At 49.1% G+C, this 20,000-nt stretch overlaps 2 protein-coding genes across 2 annotated transcripts in view; one reads left to right on the forward strand and one right to left on the reverse strand.

Moving 5' to 3' along the window:
• Positions 1–5,589: 5,589 nt before the first annotated feature.
• On the forward strand, positions 5,590–11,639 carry prodh2 (proline dehydrogenase 2; the record flags this gene model as incomplete). The annotated part of the gene is made up of 11 exons (XM_080021339.1): positions 5,590–5,699; positions 6,246–6,330; positions 7,033–7,223; positions 7,615–7,741; positions 7,925–7,996; positions 8,090–8,170; positions 8,263–8,406; positions 8,549–8,715; positions 8,851–8,961; positions 9,623–9,711; positions 11,422–11,639. 11 exons carry the CDS (start codon positions 5,590–5,592, stop codon positions 11,637–11,639), a joined length of 1,395 nt encoding a protein of 464 aa, XP_079877465.1.
• A 1,017-nt stretch (positions 11,640–12,656) lies between these two features.
• The window catches only part of eif3c (eukaryotic translation initiation factor 3, subunit C), a 13,735-nt gene continuing 6,391 nt past the window's right edge, over positions 12,657–20,000 (reverse strand). Inside the window, exons 8-23 of the mRNA XM_080021929.1 lie at positions 19,033–19,163; positions 18,806–18,962; positions 17,898–18,001; positions 17,617–17,758; positions 17,367–17,492; positions 17,141–17,234; positions 16,857–17,044; positions 16,378–16,602; positions 16,086–16,277; positions 15,533–15,704; positions 14,698–14,857; positions 14,358–14,511; positions 14,072–14,237; positions 13,914–13,955; positions 13,546–13,587; positions 12,657–12,942 (exon numbers count right to left, since the gene is read on the reverse strand). Coding sequence (XP_079878055.1) covers positions 12,725–12,942; positions 13,546–13,587; positions 13,914–13,955; positions 14,072–14,237; positions 14,358–14,511; positions 14,698–14,857; positions 15,533–15,704; positions 16,086–16,277; positions 16,378–16,602; positions 16,857–17,044; positions 17,141–17,234; positions 17,367–17,492; positions 17,617–17,758; positions 17,898–18,001; positions 18,806–18,962; positions 19,033–19,163 — 2,313 coding nt within the window. The 3' untranslated portion in view covers positions 12,657–12,724. The remainder of the gene's footprint in view (positions 12,943–13,545; positions 13,588–13,913; positions 13,956–14,071; positions 14,238–14,357; positions 14,512–14,697; positions 14,858–15,532; positions 15,705–16,085; positions 16,278–16,377; positions 16,603–16,856; positions 17,045–17,140; positions 17,235–17,366; positions 17,493–17,616; positions 17,759–17,897; positions 18,002–18,805; positions 18,963–19,032; positions 19,164–20,000) is intronic.

Here is a 20,000-nt window from a genome sequence, read left to right on the forward strand (position 1 = left end):
ACATTAACACTAACACACACATTAATACACACACATTAATACACACATTAACACACACTATCACACACTAACACACAGTCACACACGCTAACACAAACTCACACACACTCACACACACTAACACACATTAACACACACAAACACACATTAACACACACACTAACACACACATTAACACACGCTAACACACACTCACACACACTCACACACACTCACACACACTCACACACACTAACACACACTCACACACACTCACACACACTCACACACACTCACACACACTCACACACACTCACACACACTAACACACACTCACACACACTCACACACACTAACACACACTCACACACACTCACACACACTAACACACACTAACACACACTCACACACACTCACACACACTCACACACACTCACACACACTAACACACACTCACACACACTCACACACACTCACACACACTCACACACACTCACACACACTCACACACTCTTCTTCTTCCCTCCAGACAGAGGGACGCACGGCTGAAACGCAAGATGGCTGACGTGACGGACACCTTGGATACAGGTAACTGTCCCTTCCTCTGCTGCACACGTAACTAGAAGAAGCTTTTAGCAAGGGGCGTGGCAATTTCAGAGAAGGGGCGTGGCATCTGCTGAGAAGGGCCGTGGTGTCCGACCGGAAGGGGCGCGTCATCATACAGGATGTGGGCGTGGTGTCCGACAGGAAGGGGGTGTGGTATCGAGTAATAAGGGGTGTGGTGTTAAACAATAAGGGGCGTGGTGTCTGACAGGTAGGGGGCGTGTTGTCATACAGGAAGGGGGCATGGTGGCCGACAGGAAGGGGGTGTGGTGTACCACAGGAAGGGGGCGTGGTCTCAGGAGGTGGCGTGGTGTAAAACAATAAGGGGCGTGGTGTCCGACAGGACGGGGGCGTGTTTTCATACAGGAAGAGGACGTGGCATCCGCCAGGAAGGGGGCGTGGTGTCCGACAGAAAGGGTGCGTTGTGTTCCATCAGAAGGTGCGTGGCTTCAGACAGGACAGGGGCGTGGTGTCATACAGGAAGGGGCGTGGTGTCATACAGGAAGGGGCGTGGTGTCATACAGGAAGGGGCGTGGTGTCATACAGGAAGGGGCGTGGTACTTTCATATTTGCAAAGTGTGTGTTTTGTGGTCAATGGCTGTTACTGATGAACTAATTCTTGCCTCTCAGAGGGCGCTGAGTTGTGCAAGTCCTCACAGATGGTCCCGCTCCACCCCACGGACCTCCAGACCCTGGATCTGGCCTCTCTGCCCCAGTTCACTGAGCTCCAGATCCCTGGTCCCCAGATCCCTGAGCACCAGATTCCCGGTCCCCAGATCCCTGGTCCTCAGATCCCCGGTCCCCAGATCCCCGGTCCCCAGATTCCCGGTCCCCAGATCCCCGGTCCTCAGATCCCCAGGCCCCAGATCCCTGAGCTCCAGATCCCCGGTCCCCAGATCCCCGGTCCCCAGATCCCTGAGCTCCAGATCCCCGGTCCCCAGATCCCTGGTCCCGAGATCCCTGAGCTCCAGCTCCTTGAGCCGTCCTGTGGGTACGGAGCACAGGAAGCTCTCTTCCAGGACACCCAGGTCCAGGTCCAGCAGCAAAATGCAGAACTGGGCCAAGCCTTCGCTGCCCACATGGACCACATCGGCCTGGCCAATGGGATGCAGGACGTGGCAAGAAGTGATGGGAGGAGCACCATGATTGACAGGTGGGTGAAAGGTAGTTCCCCTGCTTCACTGTCTCCTTCTTCTGGATCCTTGACCTTCACATGGTCCTATCTTTGTGTCTTCAGGTCGGAGGGCGTGGCTCTTCCATCCTATGGCTCCGTCTACTCCACGGACCCTCCATCATCCTACCCCGCCCTCACTGACTGCCACCACTCCTCCATGCTCCCTCCATCCATCTGCTCCCCCTCGCTGCAGCAGTCCTCCTTCACCTTCTCCAGCCTGACGCCCCCGCCCTCCCAGACCTCCTCCCCGGTCTACAACTCCAGCACCCCCCCCACCCCAGTGGACCCCCTGCTCACCCCCACCAGTGAGGACCGCTCGCCCCTCCTCCCCCACAGCAACACAGTGTTCAACTACCCCCCTCACCCACCTCCCCCTCAGCACCAGAGTTCCCCGCCTGGCCTGGACCCAGAAGTCTCCCAGTTCCAGACCGCCACGTCGGAACCGGACCCAGCACCCTCCCAGTACCAGACTGCCCCGCACGGCCTGGGTCCAGTTCCCCCCGAGTACCAGACTGCCACACCTGGACTCAACCCAGCAACAGCCCAGTACCAGACTGCCATGTCGGAACTGGGACCAGTGGCCCGCCAGTACCAGACTGCCCCGCCCCTGCTGTGCGCCCTGTACGATCTCCCAGACGCACCAAGGTCTTTCCTTCCAAGCTCCGCCCACTCGTTGTCACTCTCTAACAGAGCAACGGGGGGCATGGCCCCTCCTACTCTTGGCCACACCCAGACCTTCACCTCCACCTTCCCTACCTCCTCTTTCTCTAATGCGTCCTCTGCTCTGCCTCATCGTGCGTTCCAGGCCTCCTCCTATCCCCCTTCAACTGAAGTTGCTGCCGTGACCCATTTTGCCCCCGGCGCCCCCTATCTCCAGGAGGCGGTGCTGCACCATCCCTACACCGCTTTCCTCCCCCAGCTGGAGGCCTCTCCTCTCCCTCCCTGCCTGCCTTCCTCCGCCCCCTCCACCCTGTACCCGGCCTTCCCCTCCTACCCGCTCCGTCTCTGCCAGGACCCCCGCGCCGCCCTGCCCATCCCGCTCAGGCACCTGTACAGGCCGCCCCAGCAGGGGGCGCTGCTGGACATGAGCAGCAGAGTGATCTACTGAGCATCAAAAGAAGGACGATGATGATGATGATGATGATGAAGCAGGAATGATCAGTGTTGAAGCTTCAGTGACGTCACTCACGGCGCCTCCTGCTCCTTGACGACACTTTCATCTTCAAACATCCTTGTTTTTTATGGTTTTATCAATAAATCCAAACAGCGAGAGCTTGATGTTGAAAGGAAACTGGATCCAGCTGGTTCAGTCTCTTTGAACAACCAACAACCAATGCCACATATTACGCCACATATTGATTATGTCACATATTGATTATGTCTCATATTGATTATGTCTCATACTGATTATGTCTCATATTGATTATGTCACATATTGATTATGTCTCATATTGATTATGTCTCATACTGATTATGTCTCATATTGATTATGTCACATATTGATTATGTCACATAACAGCACCTGTGAAGAAAACCAGACAATAATACCACTGCATTTTAATTTTCCATATATGTAGGTGTTATTTGAGTTCAAATTCAAATGTAATAATCCAGTTTGCATTTTCATTTTCACATCCTCAAGTGGTATGACCGTATTAAAAGGAAAAAAGAAAAGTGGTTTGACATTTCATTTTCAAAGTCCTACGCCGCTGTACAGAGAACAACATTCAAACGCAATGAGCAGGACAGCTTTTACACTTCCATGTCACTGGGCTCTGTCAGGGACAACGTTCTGAGGGAAATGCAATGTGTCCTGTCATCAAGGTGGCTGCTCAGTTAGGACGTCACTTCCTCCTTCAGTGACTCGGTTCATTAACATTTATAAGTTCTACCGACCAGAAGTTGTTGAAATGCAGGTTTTTCTGGAGCTCCCTTTAAGACTGCATCGTGAAGTAGAAACAAACTGGACTTGACTGGGACGTCCTGGCACCTCCAGTGGAGCAGTTTCCTGTTCAAAAGGCTTGACATCGTAGAAGCCTTTGCTGCAGCGGTTGTCCTTTTCCAGACACTTTTAGCCCAAAGGGTGCCAAGGAGAAGAAGAACAATACAATTTTGAACAATAACAATAGGGTTCTATCCCTAATAATCATAATAATCATAAAGTTAATGATAAAAAATAATAATTATATATATAATAAAATAATTCTAATAAAGATAATAACGATAATAAATATAATAATAATGACATAATTTAATATAACAATACATATAATTATAACAATAAATCTAGCTGCAGGCAGCAACACTTGGGATCCAGGGGACTCGGCCCCCGTTAAAGTTCAATGTTGGGGTGTGCTTTGTCTCTCTGTTGCGTTGTGTTTTGTGGCTGCAGATGTTCATTCCTTCCACCTGGTTCCAGTGTAATTCTATTATGGGATGGTTGTTTGTGGCTGTGGCTGGGTTCCCTACGCTGCAACTAATGGTGGTGATCTTTGTGAAGTAGGGCTGCACCATTACCACTGAAAGGGTAATCACCATTATTTTAGTCAATATTGTGATCACCATTATTTATCACCATTATTCATCCATTTTGGGGAACAAAGTTGTTTTATGGCACTTTGCAAATCAACAGCAAACTGCCTTCACAATTATAATGTATTTTATAAATTAATAAATAAATAAACGTAAATCTACAAATCTTTCAATCAAAACAGGACTTTGTTCACATAAATGCGTCTTCCTATGAATGACATCCAAACAAGGATCCTGCTCCCTGAAAAGAGACGCAATCACACCGCTGGACGGCTGAGGCGCCAAAAAATATGTCGTTCACAATGTTTTGCTGGGGATCGCTTGTCCCCGCCCCCAGCCCCTGACGTAGGAGCTTCTTGGTTCTGCTCCGGCTTCCAAGCGGTGCCGGCCCCGGAACCAGTTTTCTGGTTCCAGGGCTTTGCTGTCGAAACGCGAAGAACCGGTTCCAGATGAGGCACCGGCTTCAAACCGGCCCTTGAAATTCCTGGTGGAAAAGGGGCATCTGGGTCCTTGTCTTTGGGTCCTTCTCTCTGGGTCCTTGTCTCTGGGTCCTTGTCTTTGGGTCCTTGTCTCTGGGTCCTTGTCTTTGGGTCCTTGTCTCTGGGTCCTTGTCTTTGGGTCCTTGTCTCTGGGTCCTTGTCTCTGGGACCTTCTCTCTGGGTCCTTTGTCTCTGGGTCCTTGTCTCTGGGACCTTCTCTGTGGGACCTTCTCTGTGGGACCCTCTCTCGGGGTCCTTTTTTAGTAGTTAAATATTTATGATGTTTGTAGTCACTTGTTGTGTTTCCAAACCAATGATCAACTTGGTGTTTACTCGTGGACATTTATTAACCAGGCGTCCAAAGCAGAGACAATCCAGTCCCTCGCTCTGTCCAGTCGCAGGTAAGATCTGCTTTTCACTTTTTTCAAATTTCTGTTTTATTTTATATCTCCGAACTGGACCGGCGTCAACAAGCCCGTCCTGCGAGGGTCCCGCCTCCTGGCGGTCAGACTGGGTTAATCTGGGTTTAAAACAGTTTAGAGCGTTTCCAGCTGTCAACCGCCGTGCTCTCCGCAGGGCGGCTCAACTGGCGGCCTGCGGGCCAAATGTGGCCCATGTGTCAACATAGACCGGCCCCTAATCACAGAACTGTAGCTGCATTTGTCAGACATTTGATGCTGAAGTACATCTGGGATCAGCAGTTTAAAGTTTGGATTTTGACGTAGTTTTGAGACTGACGTAGTTCTTCCTTTTCTTCTCTGGTCGTGGAGGAAGATGATGAGCGTGTCGTTCCTCCTCCTCCGTCCGTCCTCTCTCCGCCTGATGTGCCAGAGGTGGCGGACCACCAGCGCCAGGCCCTGCCTCACGGCGGCCTCACGGCAGCAGCAGTGTCCCCCGGTGGCGCTCAGCTTCGAGGACCCCGACGCCTTCAGGTTGTTTTGTTATGCAGATGTTTGATTCCTCCCAGATCCCAGGTTCTAATAACATCCGTCCAAACATAGACTCTGGTCCAGGTAGATCCTGGCCTTACCGGACCATACCGGACCATACTGGGCCTCATTGGTCTATACTGGACCATACTGGACCATGCTGGGCCTTACTAGACCTCACTAGACCTTCCTGGTAGATCGAAAACTGGCTCAAATTTGTGATGATTCTGTTTCCCATGGCAACCACGTATCTGAGCACACATCCAGTGTGGCCTACCTCAGGGGTCCATATCCAGGTTCCAAATCCAGGTTCCAAAATCAAGGTTCCAAATCAAGGTTTCATATTCTGGTTCCATATTCCCTGGTTCCATACCCTGGTTGCATACCCTGGTTCCTCCTCTACATGCTCCCCTGAGGCAGGTTATGGTTCACATCGCTCCACATTCTCTCCAGCTCTGCGGCTCCTGGTCGGGTTGATCAGTTTTGATTCTTTATTTTGAATTGATATGAAATGATCTGTAGTGACTGATAATCAATAACAACCTTCAGGGTGAAGAGCACTGCAGAGCTGATCCGAGCTCTGGGACTGTTCCACTTCTGCTCCGTCCCCTTGCTGGTCAACAACTGTAGCAAGGTGAGTCTGAAGTCTAGTACTGCTACCTGCTAGTACTAGTTAGCAGTACTAAATGGTGAACTAGTACTACTAACTAGTTAGCTAGCACTGCTAACTAGTATTGATATCTAGTGAACTGGTATGTACTGATAAGTAGTGCTAACTAGTGAACTGGTATGTACTGAAAACTAGTATTACTCACTTGTGAACATGTACTACTAACTAGTGAACTGGTATGAACTATTGAACTGGTACTACCAATGAGTGAATTGGTACTGCTAACGTGTAAACTAGTATGACTAAATAGTGAAATGGTATGTACTGATAACTAGTGCTTACAAGGGAACTAGTAGGGCTAACAAGTGAACTGGTTTGTAATGATAACTAGTGCTAGTAAGTGAACTACTACTATAAACTAGTGAGCTAATACGGCAAACTTGTGAAATAGTATGTACTCATAGCTAGTGCTAACTAGTGAATTAGTACTATTGACTAGTACTACTAATTAGTGAACTGGTATATACTGATAACTAGTACTTCTAACTAGTGAACTAGTATTGCTAACTGGTGAACTAGTACTTCTTACTAGTGAACTAGTATGCACTGATAACGAGTGCTAACAAGTCAACTAGTAGGACTATCTAGTGTTAGTGTTAGCAGTGTTAGTGCTCTTCGTGGTGTAGATGATGAAGAACTGTCTCTGACCTCGGATCCCGCCCCCAGCTGATGTCGATCGGCCGCACCCTCCTGGGGAGGCGGGGCCTTGCTCTGTTGCTCCGCCCCTCGGTCTATGCCCAGTTTGTGGCGGGGGAGAGCGAGGCGGAGATCTCCCGGTCTATGGACAAGATGGCTACCCTGGGACTGAGACCCATGTTGGCAGTTCCCATTGAGGAGGACCTCGGAGAGAGCAGCGGGTAGGTTTTCCTCACGTGATCTTCCCTAATTGGTCCTCCTCAGGTGGTCCTCCCCAGGTGGTCTACCTCAGGTGGTCTTCCTCAGGTGGTGGTCATCAGGCGGACATCAGGTGGTCCTCATCAAGTGGCCTTCCTCAGGTGGTCCTCCTCAGGTATCCTTCCTCAGGCGGTCATCAGTTGATCCTACTCAAGTGACCTTCCTCAGGTGGTCCTCCTTAGGTAGTCCTCCTCAGGTGATGATCCTCAGGTGGTCCTCCTCAGGTGGTCTTCCCCAGATGGTCCTCCTGAGGTGGTCTTCAGGTAGTCCTCCTCAGGTGGTCATCAGGTGGTCCTCCTCAGGTGTCTTCCTCAGGTGGTCCACCATGTTCTTCATGTGGTCTTCCCCGTCCAGGGAGCAGAGATATGACGACAACATGGCAGCCATGCTGGAGTGTGTGAGGATGTCGCACAGCAACGCCTGGAGCAAAGATCCCATGATGCAACTGAAGATAACGGCGCTGCTGAGCCCAGAGCTGTGTGTGAGTTAGAGCCTGCAGTAGAACCTCTAACAGAACCTCCAGTAGAACTTCAGACCAGCAGAACCTCCTGTAGATGCTCCAAAAGAACCTCTACTCTATCAGAACCTCCAGTCAAACCTAAGACCAACATAACCACTTGTAGAGCTTCTAGTTGAGCCTCTAACAGAACCTCCACTCCTCCAGGCCAAACTGACCCGCCTCCTGAAACATGGACCGTACCATCTGTCTGAGCTGGTCCGGGCATTGGACGGGGAGGTCAGTTCCACTAGTTTATCTGCTCATATTTTACACTGTGATGATGATGATGATGATGACCACGATTATGATGATGACCTCTGACCCCAACAGCCAATCAGCTTCCCAGGTTTGGATGAGCAGGAGAATGCTCACTTCCTATGCGGCCTGAGGAGACTGAACCGGATTGCCGAGGTAATGAGCAGAGCATCTGTAGGACGTCTTCTCTGATGGTGTCGATAAAGTTCTGACGTGGTTCTGTCCACTTCCTGTTTCCTGTTCCTCAGGCCAGCGCTGACAAGGTTAGGGTCCTTGTGGACGCAGAGTACACCTACATGAACCCCGCCCTCTCCTTGGTTACCATGGCAATGATGAAAAAGTTCAACCAAAATGGCCCCTGGATCTGGAACACGTACCAGTGTTACCTTAGGGTAAGAGTCCAGGTTCTACTGGGGCAACCGCGTCAGTGCCTTGCTCTAGAGAATAGAACCTCCAACCCTGTTAGCTAAACTAAGCTAAGCTAAACTAAGCTAAGCTAAGCTAAAATAAGTAAGCTAGCCTCCCGTGTGGCAGGAGTCGCACTCCCTCCTGCAGGAGGCTCTGCGTCTGTCCTCCAGCGAGTCTTTCGGTCTGGGGGTGAAGCTGGTGCGAGGAGCCTACATGGACAAAGAGAGGAAGCTGGCGGAGACAGAGGGACGAGAAGATCCGGTCCAGGAGACCTGGAAGGACACCAACCTCAGGTGGACCACGCCAGAGACGTCACGTCACCATCCAGTTGCATTAAAATGATAAAAACAAATAGGAAGATAAACAACTCAATCGATGGGATCAATAGAACCGATCAGTGTTTGATGCTGCGTGTGTGTGTGGTTTAGCTACAACAGGAACATGGAGCTCATGCTGGACGTCATTTCCCAGAATCCTCAGCAGCACCGCATCATCGTCGCCACGCACAACGAAGAGTCTGTTCGACAGGCGGCCCAAAGGTTAGAACCCCCAACCCATTAGTGCTTTGCTCCAGGGAATAGAACCTCCAACCCTGCAGTGTTACTGCCTTGCTCTAGGGAATATAATCCCCAACTCTGATAGTGCCTTATTCTAGGGAATACAACCCTCAACCGTATCGATGCCTTGCTTGAGTAAGCAGAGCTCCCAACCGCGTCAGTGCCTTGCTCTAGAGAATAGAACCTCCAACCCTGTTAGTGTCTTGCTCTAGGGTATAAAATCCCCAACCCTGCAGTGTTAATTTATTGCTCTAAGGAATAGAACCCCTAACTCTAAAATGTTAATGCCTTGCTCTAGGGAACAGAACCCCTAACCCTGCAGTGTAAATGCCTTGCTCTAAGCAATAGAGCCCCAACCCTGCAGTGTTAATGTCATGCTCTAAAGAATTAAACTGCCAACCCTGCAGTGTTAATGCCTTGCTCTAAGGAATCAAACCCTAACCTGGCAGTGCGAGTGCCTTGCTCTAAGGAATCAAACCCTAACCTGGCAGTGCGAGTGCCTTGCTCTAAGGAATCAAACCCTAACCTGGCAGTGCGAGTGCCTTGCTCTAAGGAATCAAACCCTAACCTGGCCGTGCGAGTGCCTTGCTCTAAGCAATAGAACCCCAACCTTGTCTGAAGCTGCTGGTTCTCTTCCTGTCAGGATGGAGGAACTGGGAATAAACAAAGATGGCGGCTCAGTCTGCTTCGGTCAGCTGCTGGGGATGTGCGACCACGTCTCCCTGACGCTGGGTGAGAAACTGAAACTCTACCGATAGAAACTGAAACTTGACCAGTAAAAACTGAAACTCTACCGATAGAAACTGAAACTTGACCAGTAAAAACTGAAACTCTACCGATAGAAACTGAAACTTGACCAGTAAAAACTGAAACTCTACCGATAGAAACTGAAACTTGACCAGTAAAAACTGAAACTCTACGGATAGAAACGGAAACTCTACCGATAGAAACTGAAACTTGACCAGTAAAAACTGAAACTCTACCGATAGGAACTGAACCTCTACCGATAGAAACTGAAACTTGACCAGTAAAAACTGAAACTCTACGGATAGAAACGGAAACTCTACCGATAGAAACGGAAACTCTACCGATAGAAACTGAACCTCCACCGATAGAAACTGAACCTCCACCGATAGAAACTGAAACTCTACGGATAGAAACGGAAACTCTACCGATAGAAACTGAACCTCCACCGATAGAAACTGAAACTCTACCGATAGAAACGGAAACTCTACCGATAGAAACGGAAACTCTACCAGTAGGAACTGAACCTCTACCGATAGAAATGGAAACTCTACCGATAGAAACTGAAACTCTACCGATAGAAACTGAAACTCTACCGATAGAAACTGAACCTCCACCGATAGAAACGGAAACTCTACCGATAGAAACGGAAACTCTACCGATAGAAACGGAAACTCTACCGATAGAAACGGAAACTCTACCGATAGAAACGGAAACTCTACGGATAGAAACTGAACCTCCACCGATAGAAACTGAAACTCTACCAGTAGGAACTGAACCTCTACCGATAGAAACGGAAACTCTACCGATAGAAACTGAAACTCTACCGATAGAAACTGAAACTTGACCAGTAAAAACGGAAACTCTACCGATAGAAATGGAAACTTGACCAGTAAAAACTGAAACTCTACGGATAGAAACGGAAACTCTACGGATAGAAACGGAAACTCTACCGATAGAAACTGAACCTCCACCGATAGAAACTGAACCTCCACCGATAGAAACTGAAACTCTACGGATAGAAACGGAAACTCTACCGATAAACTGAAACTCTACCGATAGAAACTGAAACTTGACCAGTAGAAACTGAAACGCTAGCGATAGAAACTGAAACTTTACCGGTAGAAATGGAAACTCCACCAACAGAAACTATATCTCTACGGTTAGAAACTGAACCTCTACCAATCGACACTGAAACTCTACTGATATAAACTGAACCTCTACCAGTAGAAACGGAAACTCTACTGATAGAAATGGAAACTCTTCCGATAGAAATGGAAACTCTACCAAAAGAAAAATAAACCCTACCAAAACAAACTGAAACTCTACCAGTAGAGACTGAAGCTCTACAGATAGAAACGGAAACTCTACGGATAGAAACTGAAACTTTACCGATAGAAACTAAACCTCTGGTGATAGAAACTAAACCTCTACCGATAGAAAGGGAAACTCTACCGATATAAAGGGAAACTCTACTGTTAGGAACTGAAACTCTACCAGTAGAAACTGAAGCTCTACAGATAGAAAAGGAAACTCTACGGATAGAAACTGAAACTCCACCGAAAGAAACAGAAACCCGACCGATAGAAACGGAAACACTACTGTTAGGAACTGAAACTCTACCGATAGAAACTTAAAACTCTACAGATATAAACTGAGCTGGGTGGAGACCACCTGACGTAGCTCCTCCCCTCTCAGCCAAGCAGGGCTTCTGTGTGTACAAGTCGGTCCCGTACGGTTCAGTGGACGACACGCTGCCCTACCTGGTGCGGCGGGCGCAGGAGAACCGCACCGTGCTGCTGGGGATCCGCAAGGAGCGCCACCTGCTGCGCCAGGAGCTGAGGAGGAGGATCCGCCGGGTGCTGGGGGCCCGCGGCTGGGGGCCTCCCGGACCACTAGAGGCTGGCCGATCATGAGTATAATAAAAAGTATATGAAATAATACCTGTGTTCTAATTGGTCAGTATGTCAACCAGCATCAGCTGTTTCTGAATGACGTTGCCACGGCAACCACGTCCCTTGTATCAGTCCACTACATGCCAACACTAGCTGGTGGCGCCATCTGGTAGCGCTACATAGAAACTACAATGGAAGACTCTGGTTAACATTAATAAACTGGAACATTTATTTTATTCAGTTATAGTTATTACAGTAAATAGTTTGTCAGGTTTTCCCTTGTAGGCCAAATTAAGTATTGTTTAATAAGCCAGATTAAGACACTAGTCATAAAACTAGAAATAATATTTACTAGTTGTACAACCTTGACTGTATATATGACTGTGTATAGCTATAGTTAAACTAGTCATACTAGTTATACAACTAATCCTACTAGTTATAACTGTAGTTTGAATGTTATTCTCCCTTGTAAGTCGCTTTGGATAAAAGCGTCTGATAAATGACTAAATGTTAATGTTATAAACGAGTCATACTTGTTATAAAACTAGTCATACTAGTTATAAATCCTTCTGTGTATTGTAATTACTAAGTAGTGTAATAAGCAGCATACTAGTTGTACATCCTTCTCAGTGTATTGTATTAGTTAGTAGTGTGTAAGAAGCAGGATCCTGGAAACACCGTGGTACTTATGTTTTTGTGTTTCACCCGCTGTGCGCTGCGCTCCATGATCATTTGAAGGTTTGATCCCTGCTCAACTCCCTCAGAGACCTCGGTGTGGCCCCTCAATCCCGCTGGACCGACTAACTTCCGCTATAAGAGCGTTCCCATGATCCTGCTAGAAAAGTGCCTTGGAGCTAGGCTGGTTACCATGCTAGTTACCATGGTAACCAGCCAGGTTAGGAGCAGGGTAGTTTCAGGTAAATCCCGTAAATCCTGAGTGTTTCCTGTTCCACAAATTTCACATGAGTTCAGGGAATCCACTTTAATAAGTTTAACAATTTAACATGAGAAGAAGGGAATGCATCAAACTACAGGTCGTCACTGGAACACCTTGTTTATTTGGACTTCCTGCTTCGTGTGTTGGCTCCACTCTCAGTGGGCGGGGCTCAGTAATGATTCTGGTTGCGGTAGCCACCGCGCTGGTAGCCGCCCTGGTAGCCTCCCTGGTAGCCTCCCTGGTAGCCTCCCTGGTAGCCTCCCTGGTAGCCTCCCTGGTAGCCTCCCTGGTAGCCTCCCTGGTTGCCACCCTGGTTACCGCCATAGTAGCCGCCCTGGTTGCCGCCATAGTAGCCGCCCTGCTTCTGCTGGTAGCCGCCTTTCTGGTCTGAGGAGGAGGAAGAGGAAGAGGGGTTAACGGAAACCATCCTACATCAGCCGTCGCTAGGCAACAAGCCGGAACGAGGTCAGACTCACTGAGGCCCTCTGCTGGCTGGATGAGGAACAGCTCAGACTACATGCAAGTCAATGAGGCAGAGCAAGCATCCAGGGTCTCAAACCGCGACTCGGGGGCCACATCAGGCCCGCCCACACACTAATATGGTGGCTCGCCGCATGTATTTCATATTTGGTTAAATCTGGTCGGCAAATGCATCTTGAAATTGTAGAACTGTATTAATAGCCCAGGGGGAAATCTGAGTATGTACACCAGGTAAAGGACATCAAGTCATAAATAAAAAACAACAACATTTTTTTTACATTTTTATAATTGTAATCTCTAATCTTTTTAATTATTATTATTTTGAAGTAATAAATATATCTTTTTAAATGAATAAAAAAAACAGAATAAAGAGAAGACAACCTAAGCGTCCCCCGGCGGTTTGGGTTTAAGACCCTACTTCATACTGTGTGTGTGTGTGTGTGTGTGTGTGTGTGAAGTAGAGGAGGAGGAGGAGGGAGAGGAGAGGAAGAGCATCTGAGTGGGAAGCACCTCGTTGGTAAGAACCTTGCTTCTGGTAAGATCCTCTCGGCTCTGAAAGCCGAGTAGTTAAGAGTTTAGACATAGTACAAACTGTGTTCAAGTACACAACATACACACATCTGTGGAGGAGCCTTATACGACGCTAAGAACACACACACACACACACACACACACACACACACACACACACACACACACACACACACACACACACACACACACACACACAGTCTTATTTCTAGGTAGCTGTCGTTGCCTTGTCACAAGGAGCCTGTGTTGACAGTAACTGCTCTGGTCAACCCAGCCACCAGACCAGCAGCTTGAGTTGAGTTGCATTGTGGGTAATGGAGTGTACTGAGACAAGATGGTGGCTGTACCTCTCTGGTAGCCCTGCTTCTGTTGGTAGCCTCCTTTCTGATCTGAAACACAACAACACTCCACTGGTCACACAAGGTCACATGAGGCCACACAAGGTCACGTGGGGGCAAACAAGGTCACATGGGGGCAAACAAGGTGTAATCCGGTGCCTCCTCACCTCTATTGAAGTACCCTCCGTAGACGCCCTGCTTGAGGTCGAAGACGCGCTCGTTGTTCTCCACCAGACCCCCCAGCTTCTCCGCCAGCTGCAGCGCCATGTTCTGCAGAGAGGTGGGCTCCGTGCGGTGCATCACCACCGTCTGGGTGGGCTGGTCCAGGGAGGCCTGGGGGGGGGGAACACACAGGGAGACAGGTTACAGGAAGCGGGTCATGGTTTCCCGTATGGTAGTTTCGTATATTTAGTAGTAGTTCTATATATGCCATAATTCCCCGAAGCGTCTCACCATCAGCTCCTCGTTGATGATCATCTTGCTGATGATGCTGTGCACGGTAGCCAGCTCCAGCTCAAACATGTCCGACAGGGTCTCCATGCTGATGGAGTCGTACACGCTGCTGTAGGTGAACAGGTAGGTCCTCAGAGACTCCTCCTGGATCTTCCTACAGAGGGAGACACACAACACATTCAGAGAGACAGGAAACACCTCCTCCACCTGCGGAAAGGGCCAAGCAACAAGGTCAAGCTCCAGGATGGAGCTCAAAGCCGCAGCCACAATCTCTGGAAGCGTCTACGAGTCTAAAAGCTCAAAATATCTGTGGAGGCCTCTACAGGGTCCTGGTTCCCACCTGACCAGCATCTCCCGGACCCTCTGCGTCTCGGGGAACAGGTCCCACACTTTGCTGTTCATCTTGTCGTTGATGATGAAGGAGTGGCAGGTCCTCCAGTCTCCCATCTTCATGGCCTTGCTGGCGGCCACCACGTGCTCCCTCATGCTCTCTGGGGGTCCTGATGGGGGAGGACCAAAAGCCGCCTGATCAGAACCTCACAGCGCTACACCACATGGGGTAAAGGATTAATGCGCCAATCGCAAAGTGGAAGATCAGATTTGACAACAATATAACTACGACACCCCAGGGTTTCAATTCCCGAATCCACACTTTGTTTGGAGTTATGCAACTGTTTGCCACCAAAATTCAATATTCCACCATAAATGTATGCCTTTGAGCTGCAAAAGCTGTTCTCTGTTCTTTGAGCTGTTCTCAAATACACACAATGTGTTAGTTATACAATGCTTCCACACAAAGAGGAACAGAAATATTACATTTCTGTATTAGATTTGTTTGTTCAGTGGAAGTCTGTCCGATGGTATAAATTCTCATTATTCTTAAAACGTTGATCTATCGATATATCCTAAAAACATCTGTGTTGTTCACTTCGAAGTTAAAGGGAAACTCCAGTTGTTTTTGTGTTGATCCCAGGAGCTAGGCCAGCGCATCTAGCTGCAGCAGTCAACTACCACGGTTAGCGCGCCTTCTGCTCTGAAAACAAAGCGTATCAGGCGTATCCCTCCAACTCCCTCCAAGTAATGTAATGTAATGTAATGTAAATGTAATGTAACTCGTGTTTCTTCTCTCAGTTAAACCTGCACCGGTGCATGCTGGGTGGTGCATTGGTTCCTACCCAGCAGTGGCTGACGCTCCCCCACCCTCAGTTGGTGGTGGAACTGTTTGCTGATCATTCTGCGGCGGGCGTCGAACTCATGCGCCGCCATGTAGGGGATCTCCAGCAACATGGCCGACACCAGGTACACACACTCCAGCAGCTCCAGGTTGATGTGCATGTGGAAGGGCACCTGCAGCGACAGGCCACCGCGTCAACTTCAAGCCACTTCAATAGCAAACGCTTACACAGCGCAATTAACATCAATCTGTTCCTGAAAGTAATGAATGACTTTTAACACTCAAGTACAGCTCATTTCCCTTGACCCAACTGATTCACATCCTACTCGTTGCAGCATTCCTAACATCACCTTAAAACATCACAAAAATCTGGATGTAGACATGCTGGTGCAGTGCAGCAGAGACAGACTGTAATAGGACTGTTCGGTTCAAAATCTCCAAATGAGCACAGTATTGCTGTCTACCTTGTTTCTATAGCGACGAGGCGGTGTACGTTGTCGTTTCCACAACAGCGAGGCTATACCTTGTAGTTTCCATAGCAACAGGGCTCGTACCTGTCTCCTCTTCTCGATCTTCTCCTGCTCGGCGTTCCTCTCCTGCATGTTCCTCATCAGGAGGCCCTGGCCCAGCAGCTCCTTAGCGCGGCCCGACGACTGGATGTCCAGCAGCGCGTTGTGGGCGTCCTTGATCATCCCCTGACGGAACGCACAGATCCCCAGCTGCACCATGGTCCGGTTGTAAAGGATCTGAGGGAAAGTTCCATTCATTCCAGGAGCAAAATGGACGCCAGATACAAACCTGTTTTCAACTTTCATGTTCGGGTGTGGGGGAGGGAGGGGGTCCTACCTGTACGGGGGGGTCTGCGTGCTGGATGTTGTCCTGCAAGTGGCTCATCAGCATCAGGTCGCGGGCCTGGTACCAGCGGGAGTGCAGGGCGTGGTGGTAGATGTGGCTCAGGATGGCGCAGGTCCGGATGCGGTCCGTCCGGTCCTTGGCGTAGATGAACTTACACAGTCTGTCCATGAGGACGGCGCTGTCCTCGCCCTCACTGTCCTCCTGGTCCTGCTCCGACTGGGGGCCCACCAACCAATCAGAACTTTATACGCGGGAAAGTGATGGGCATACTTGATAGATTTAATTTTTCAGAATGTAGAAGATATTTAAAAGTCCAGCGTTTGTCATAGTTGTGTCCCAAACGTAGATATCTTAATATTCTGAATCAAAACATGATTATTTGTTTATTTATTATCAGAGCGAAAAAAACAAAACTGTTTTTAGATGTTTTAAAACGCCTTGAGGCCTTAAGTGTATAGTCCCAGTGATACCTTGGTTTCTCCCTGGAGGCCCAGGCTCCGGCGGTGGGCCTTGTAGTCGAACTTGTAGTAGGTGTGCATGATGCGGCGCAGGTAGACCCTGCACTGCTCTTCCGTGCTGCCCTTGGCATCCAGGTATGACAGCAGGCGGTCCACGATGCCGCACACTCGGCTCTCGTCTTTCAGATTGTCCACGTACTCTGCGGGGGGTGGGGGGATACAGCGTAAACAAAGAGCCTCTCTTTCCACAAAACAGAAGTACATAATACAGTGTGTGAGCAGTGTTCATGTCCCACCCTGGGAGTGCGGGTCCGTGTTCTGCATGATCTTGGTGAACTCCTCGTCCATCCTCTCCACCAGAGTCAGGATGCAGCCCCGCACACGGAACGGCTGTTTAACACATACACAGCATGACGACAATCTCTCGCCCCCTACCTGGACTCCCCCCCCGCATCCCTCCCTCCTCCCACCTGGTCGGAGATGGCCAGGCCCCTCCCCCCCTGCCTCCCTCTCTCCCCCCACCTGGTCTGAGATGGCCAGGTTCTCGCTGTCCTCTGCAATGTTCTCTCCTATGAAGATGTTGTTGTTCTCAAACAGGATGTCCAGCAGCTCGTCGATGCAGTCCAGGCACTTGAGCCACATGTCTGCCTGCAGGTCAACAGAAAGACATGAATAACGCAGCAGATACTGGATATAACAGTCACACATTCATTTGGTCCGAGAGCTGCATCCTTAGGCTCCGCCCCGCATGTACAGGCTCCGCCCAGTGTACCTTCATGAATGCTGCGAGGTTGGGGTTGTAGTCGTAGAGCGAGGCGATGATGTTGAACTTGATTTTCACCAGGATTCCCTGACCCAGGTTGTGCTCGTTAGAGATGGCGGCCAGAGCGTGGAACAGCTCTATCTGAGCAGCTCTGGGGGAGGATTGTAATGAAGGCTGAGGTTGGACAGAACAGCAGGTTTTCATAACTTTCATACCAATTTTTATTTGCTTTAATACCGGAAAACTCCTGATTTATTTTGGGCTCAGTTAGTATAGTTCAGTGCTGCTACCTGTCGGTGCCCTTCTTCCCTCTGGCCTGCAGGATCTCATTCAGCTTCTTCACCACCACAGCTGTGTTGATCTCTGTTCCCTTAGCAAACATCTTGGGCTTCTCCTGGAGACACATTTACACTTATTCATTTATTTTCCTGAGGACCTGTTTCTAAATTCCAGATACAAGTGCAAGGTGCTGTAAAGAATCTGAATAAAAATTGTGTCATTAGTATAAAAAAAAAAAGGTGTTACGTTAGTGCATTATGTCATTGTGTTTGTGAAATAACACTTCCACGCTGCAACCAAGTTTCCTAACGGCAGGGAAAGGCTGCTGTTTATTTGAAATGCTGGTGACATTCTTATGTAAACAAACACGTAGGGAAACACAACAGGCAATTATCAAGGTCAGAAAAAATATCCCAGTCACATCTAGGGCTTCCCCCTGAAAGTCAACGAGCTGAACGGGTCAGAAACCCGTCCGTGGACTGGGATCCAAGTGGAGCTTTCCTTTTGCCCCAGTCAGTGTTTATTACAACAACAGGATAAAACACATCGACGTTTACAAAATGTACTGAGACAACATCTCAATGAGGAATTATAAATAAGGGCAATAATAAATGACCCGTGCCCCGTTCCTCCAAATAAAACAACTCAAAACAGGGGGCGAGGCACGACTCGTAGACTCCTTAAGATTATTTTCTGTTCATGACGCATGGAGAGGGAGTCATGGAGAAGGAGTTCCCGCTACGCACACTTTTCTTCCATATGCACATGTTAAGGAGTCTTAAAATAAAATAACCTACAACTTAAATACAAACACAGCGTCAGTACCGTCACCCAATCACTCCCTCACTGAGCCCTGGCCGGGCACCTATAGACACACACACACAGACACAGACACACACAGACACTTATTCTTCCTCACCTTGACCAGGGGGACTCCGCCCCGCACCTTCTCCCAGCCTCCGTCACCCTCTTCTCCTGCCTCCTCCTCTGCCTCCTCCTCCAGCCGCTCCTTCTTGCGGTGCCTCTTCTTCCTCACGTCTTTCTTCTTGTCGCTGGGTTTCTCTCCCTCCTGGGTCCTTGGGGAGACAGAACCGGGTCAGACCGGACCGTGCTGAGCCAGCTCTCAGGCAGGTAAACAATCCTTACTTCTTGAGGAAGACGACGGCCAGGGACGAGCTCTTCCCCTCGCCCTCGTCTGAGCTCTCACTGCCGCTCTCCACCGTGTCAGAACCCCAGCCCTCATCATCCTCATCGTCATCACTGGAGGAAGACTCGTCCTGAGGGGAGAGTGGTAATGCAGTAACGTATCCAGTACTCTACAGTGCTAAGGTATCCAGTACTCTACAGTGCCAAGGTATCCAGTACTCTACAGTGCTAAGGTATCCAGTACTCTACAGTGCTACGGTATCCAGTACTCTACAGTGCTAAGGTATCCAGTACTGCACAGTGCTAAGGTATCCAGTACTGCACAGTGCTAAGGTATCCAGTACTGCACAGTGCTAAGGTATCCAGTACTCTACAGTGCTTACGTATCCAGTACTCCACAGTGCTAAGGTATCCAGTACTCCACAGTGCTAAGGTATCCAGTACTCTACAGTGCTACAGTATCCAGTACTCTACAGTGCTAACGTATCCAGTACTCTACAGTGCTAACGTATCCAGTACTCCACAGTGCTAACGTATCCAGTACTCCACAGTGCTAACGTATCCAGTACTCCACAGTGCTAACGTATCCAGTACTCCACAGTGCTAACGTATCCAGTACTCCACAGTGCTAACGTATCCAGTACTTCACAGTGCTAACGTATCCAGTACTCCACAGTGCTAACGTATCCAGTACTCCACAGTGCTAACGTATCCAGTACTCCACAGTGCTAACGTATCCAGTACTCCACAGTGCTAACGTATCCAGTACTCCACAGTGCTAACGTATCCAGTACTCCACAGTGCTAACGTATCCAGTACTCCAGAGTGCTAACGTATCCAGTACTCCAGAGTGCTAACGTATCCAGTACTCCAGAGTGCTAACGTATCCAGTACTCCACAGTGCTAACGTATCCAGTACTTCACAGTGCTAACGTATCCAGTACTTCACAGTGCTAACGTATCCAGTA

The sequence above is a fragment of the Zeus faber genome (assembly GCF_960531495.2).
Source record: "Zeus faber genome assembly, chromosome: 20".
Classification (NCBI taxonomy): Eukaryota; Metazoa; Chordata; class Actinopteri; order Zeiformes; family Zeidae; genus Zeus; species Zeus faber.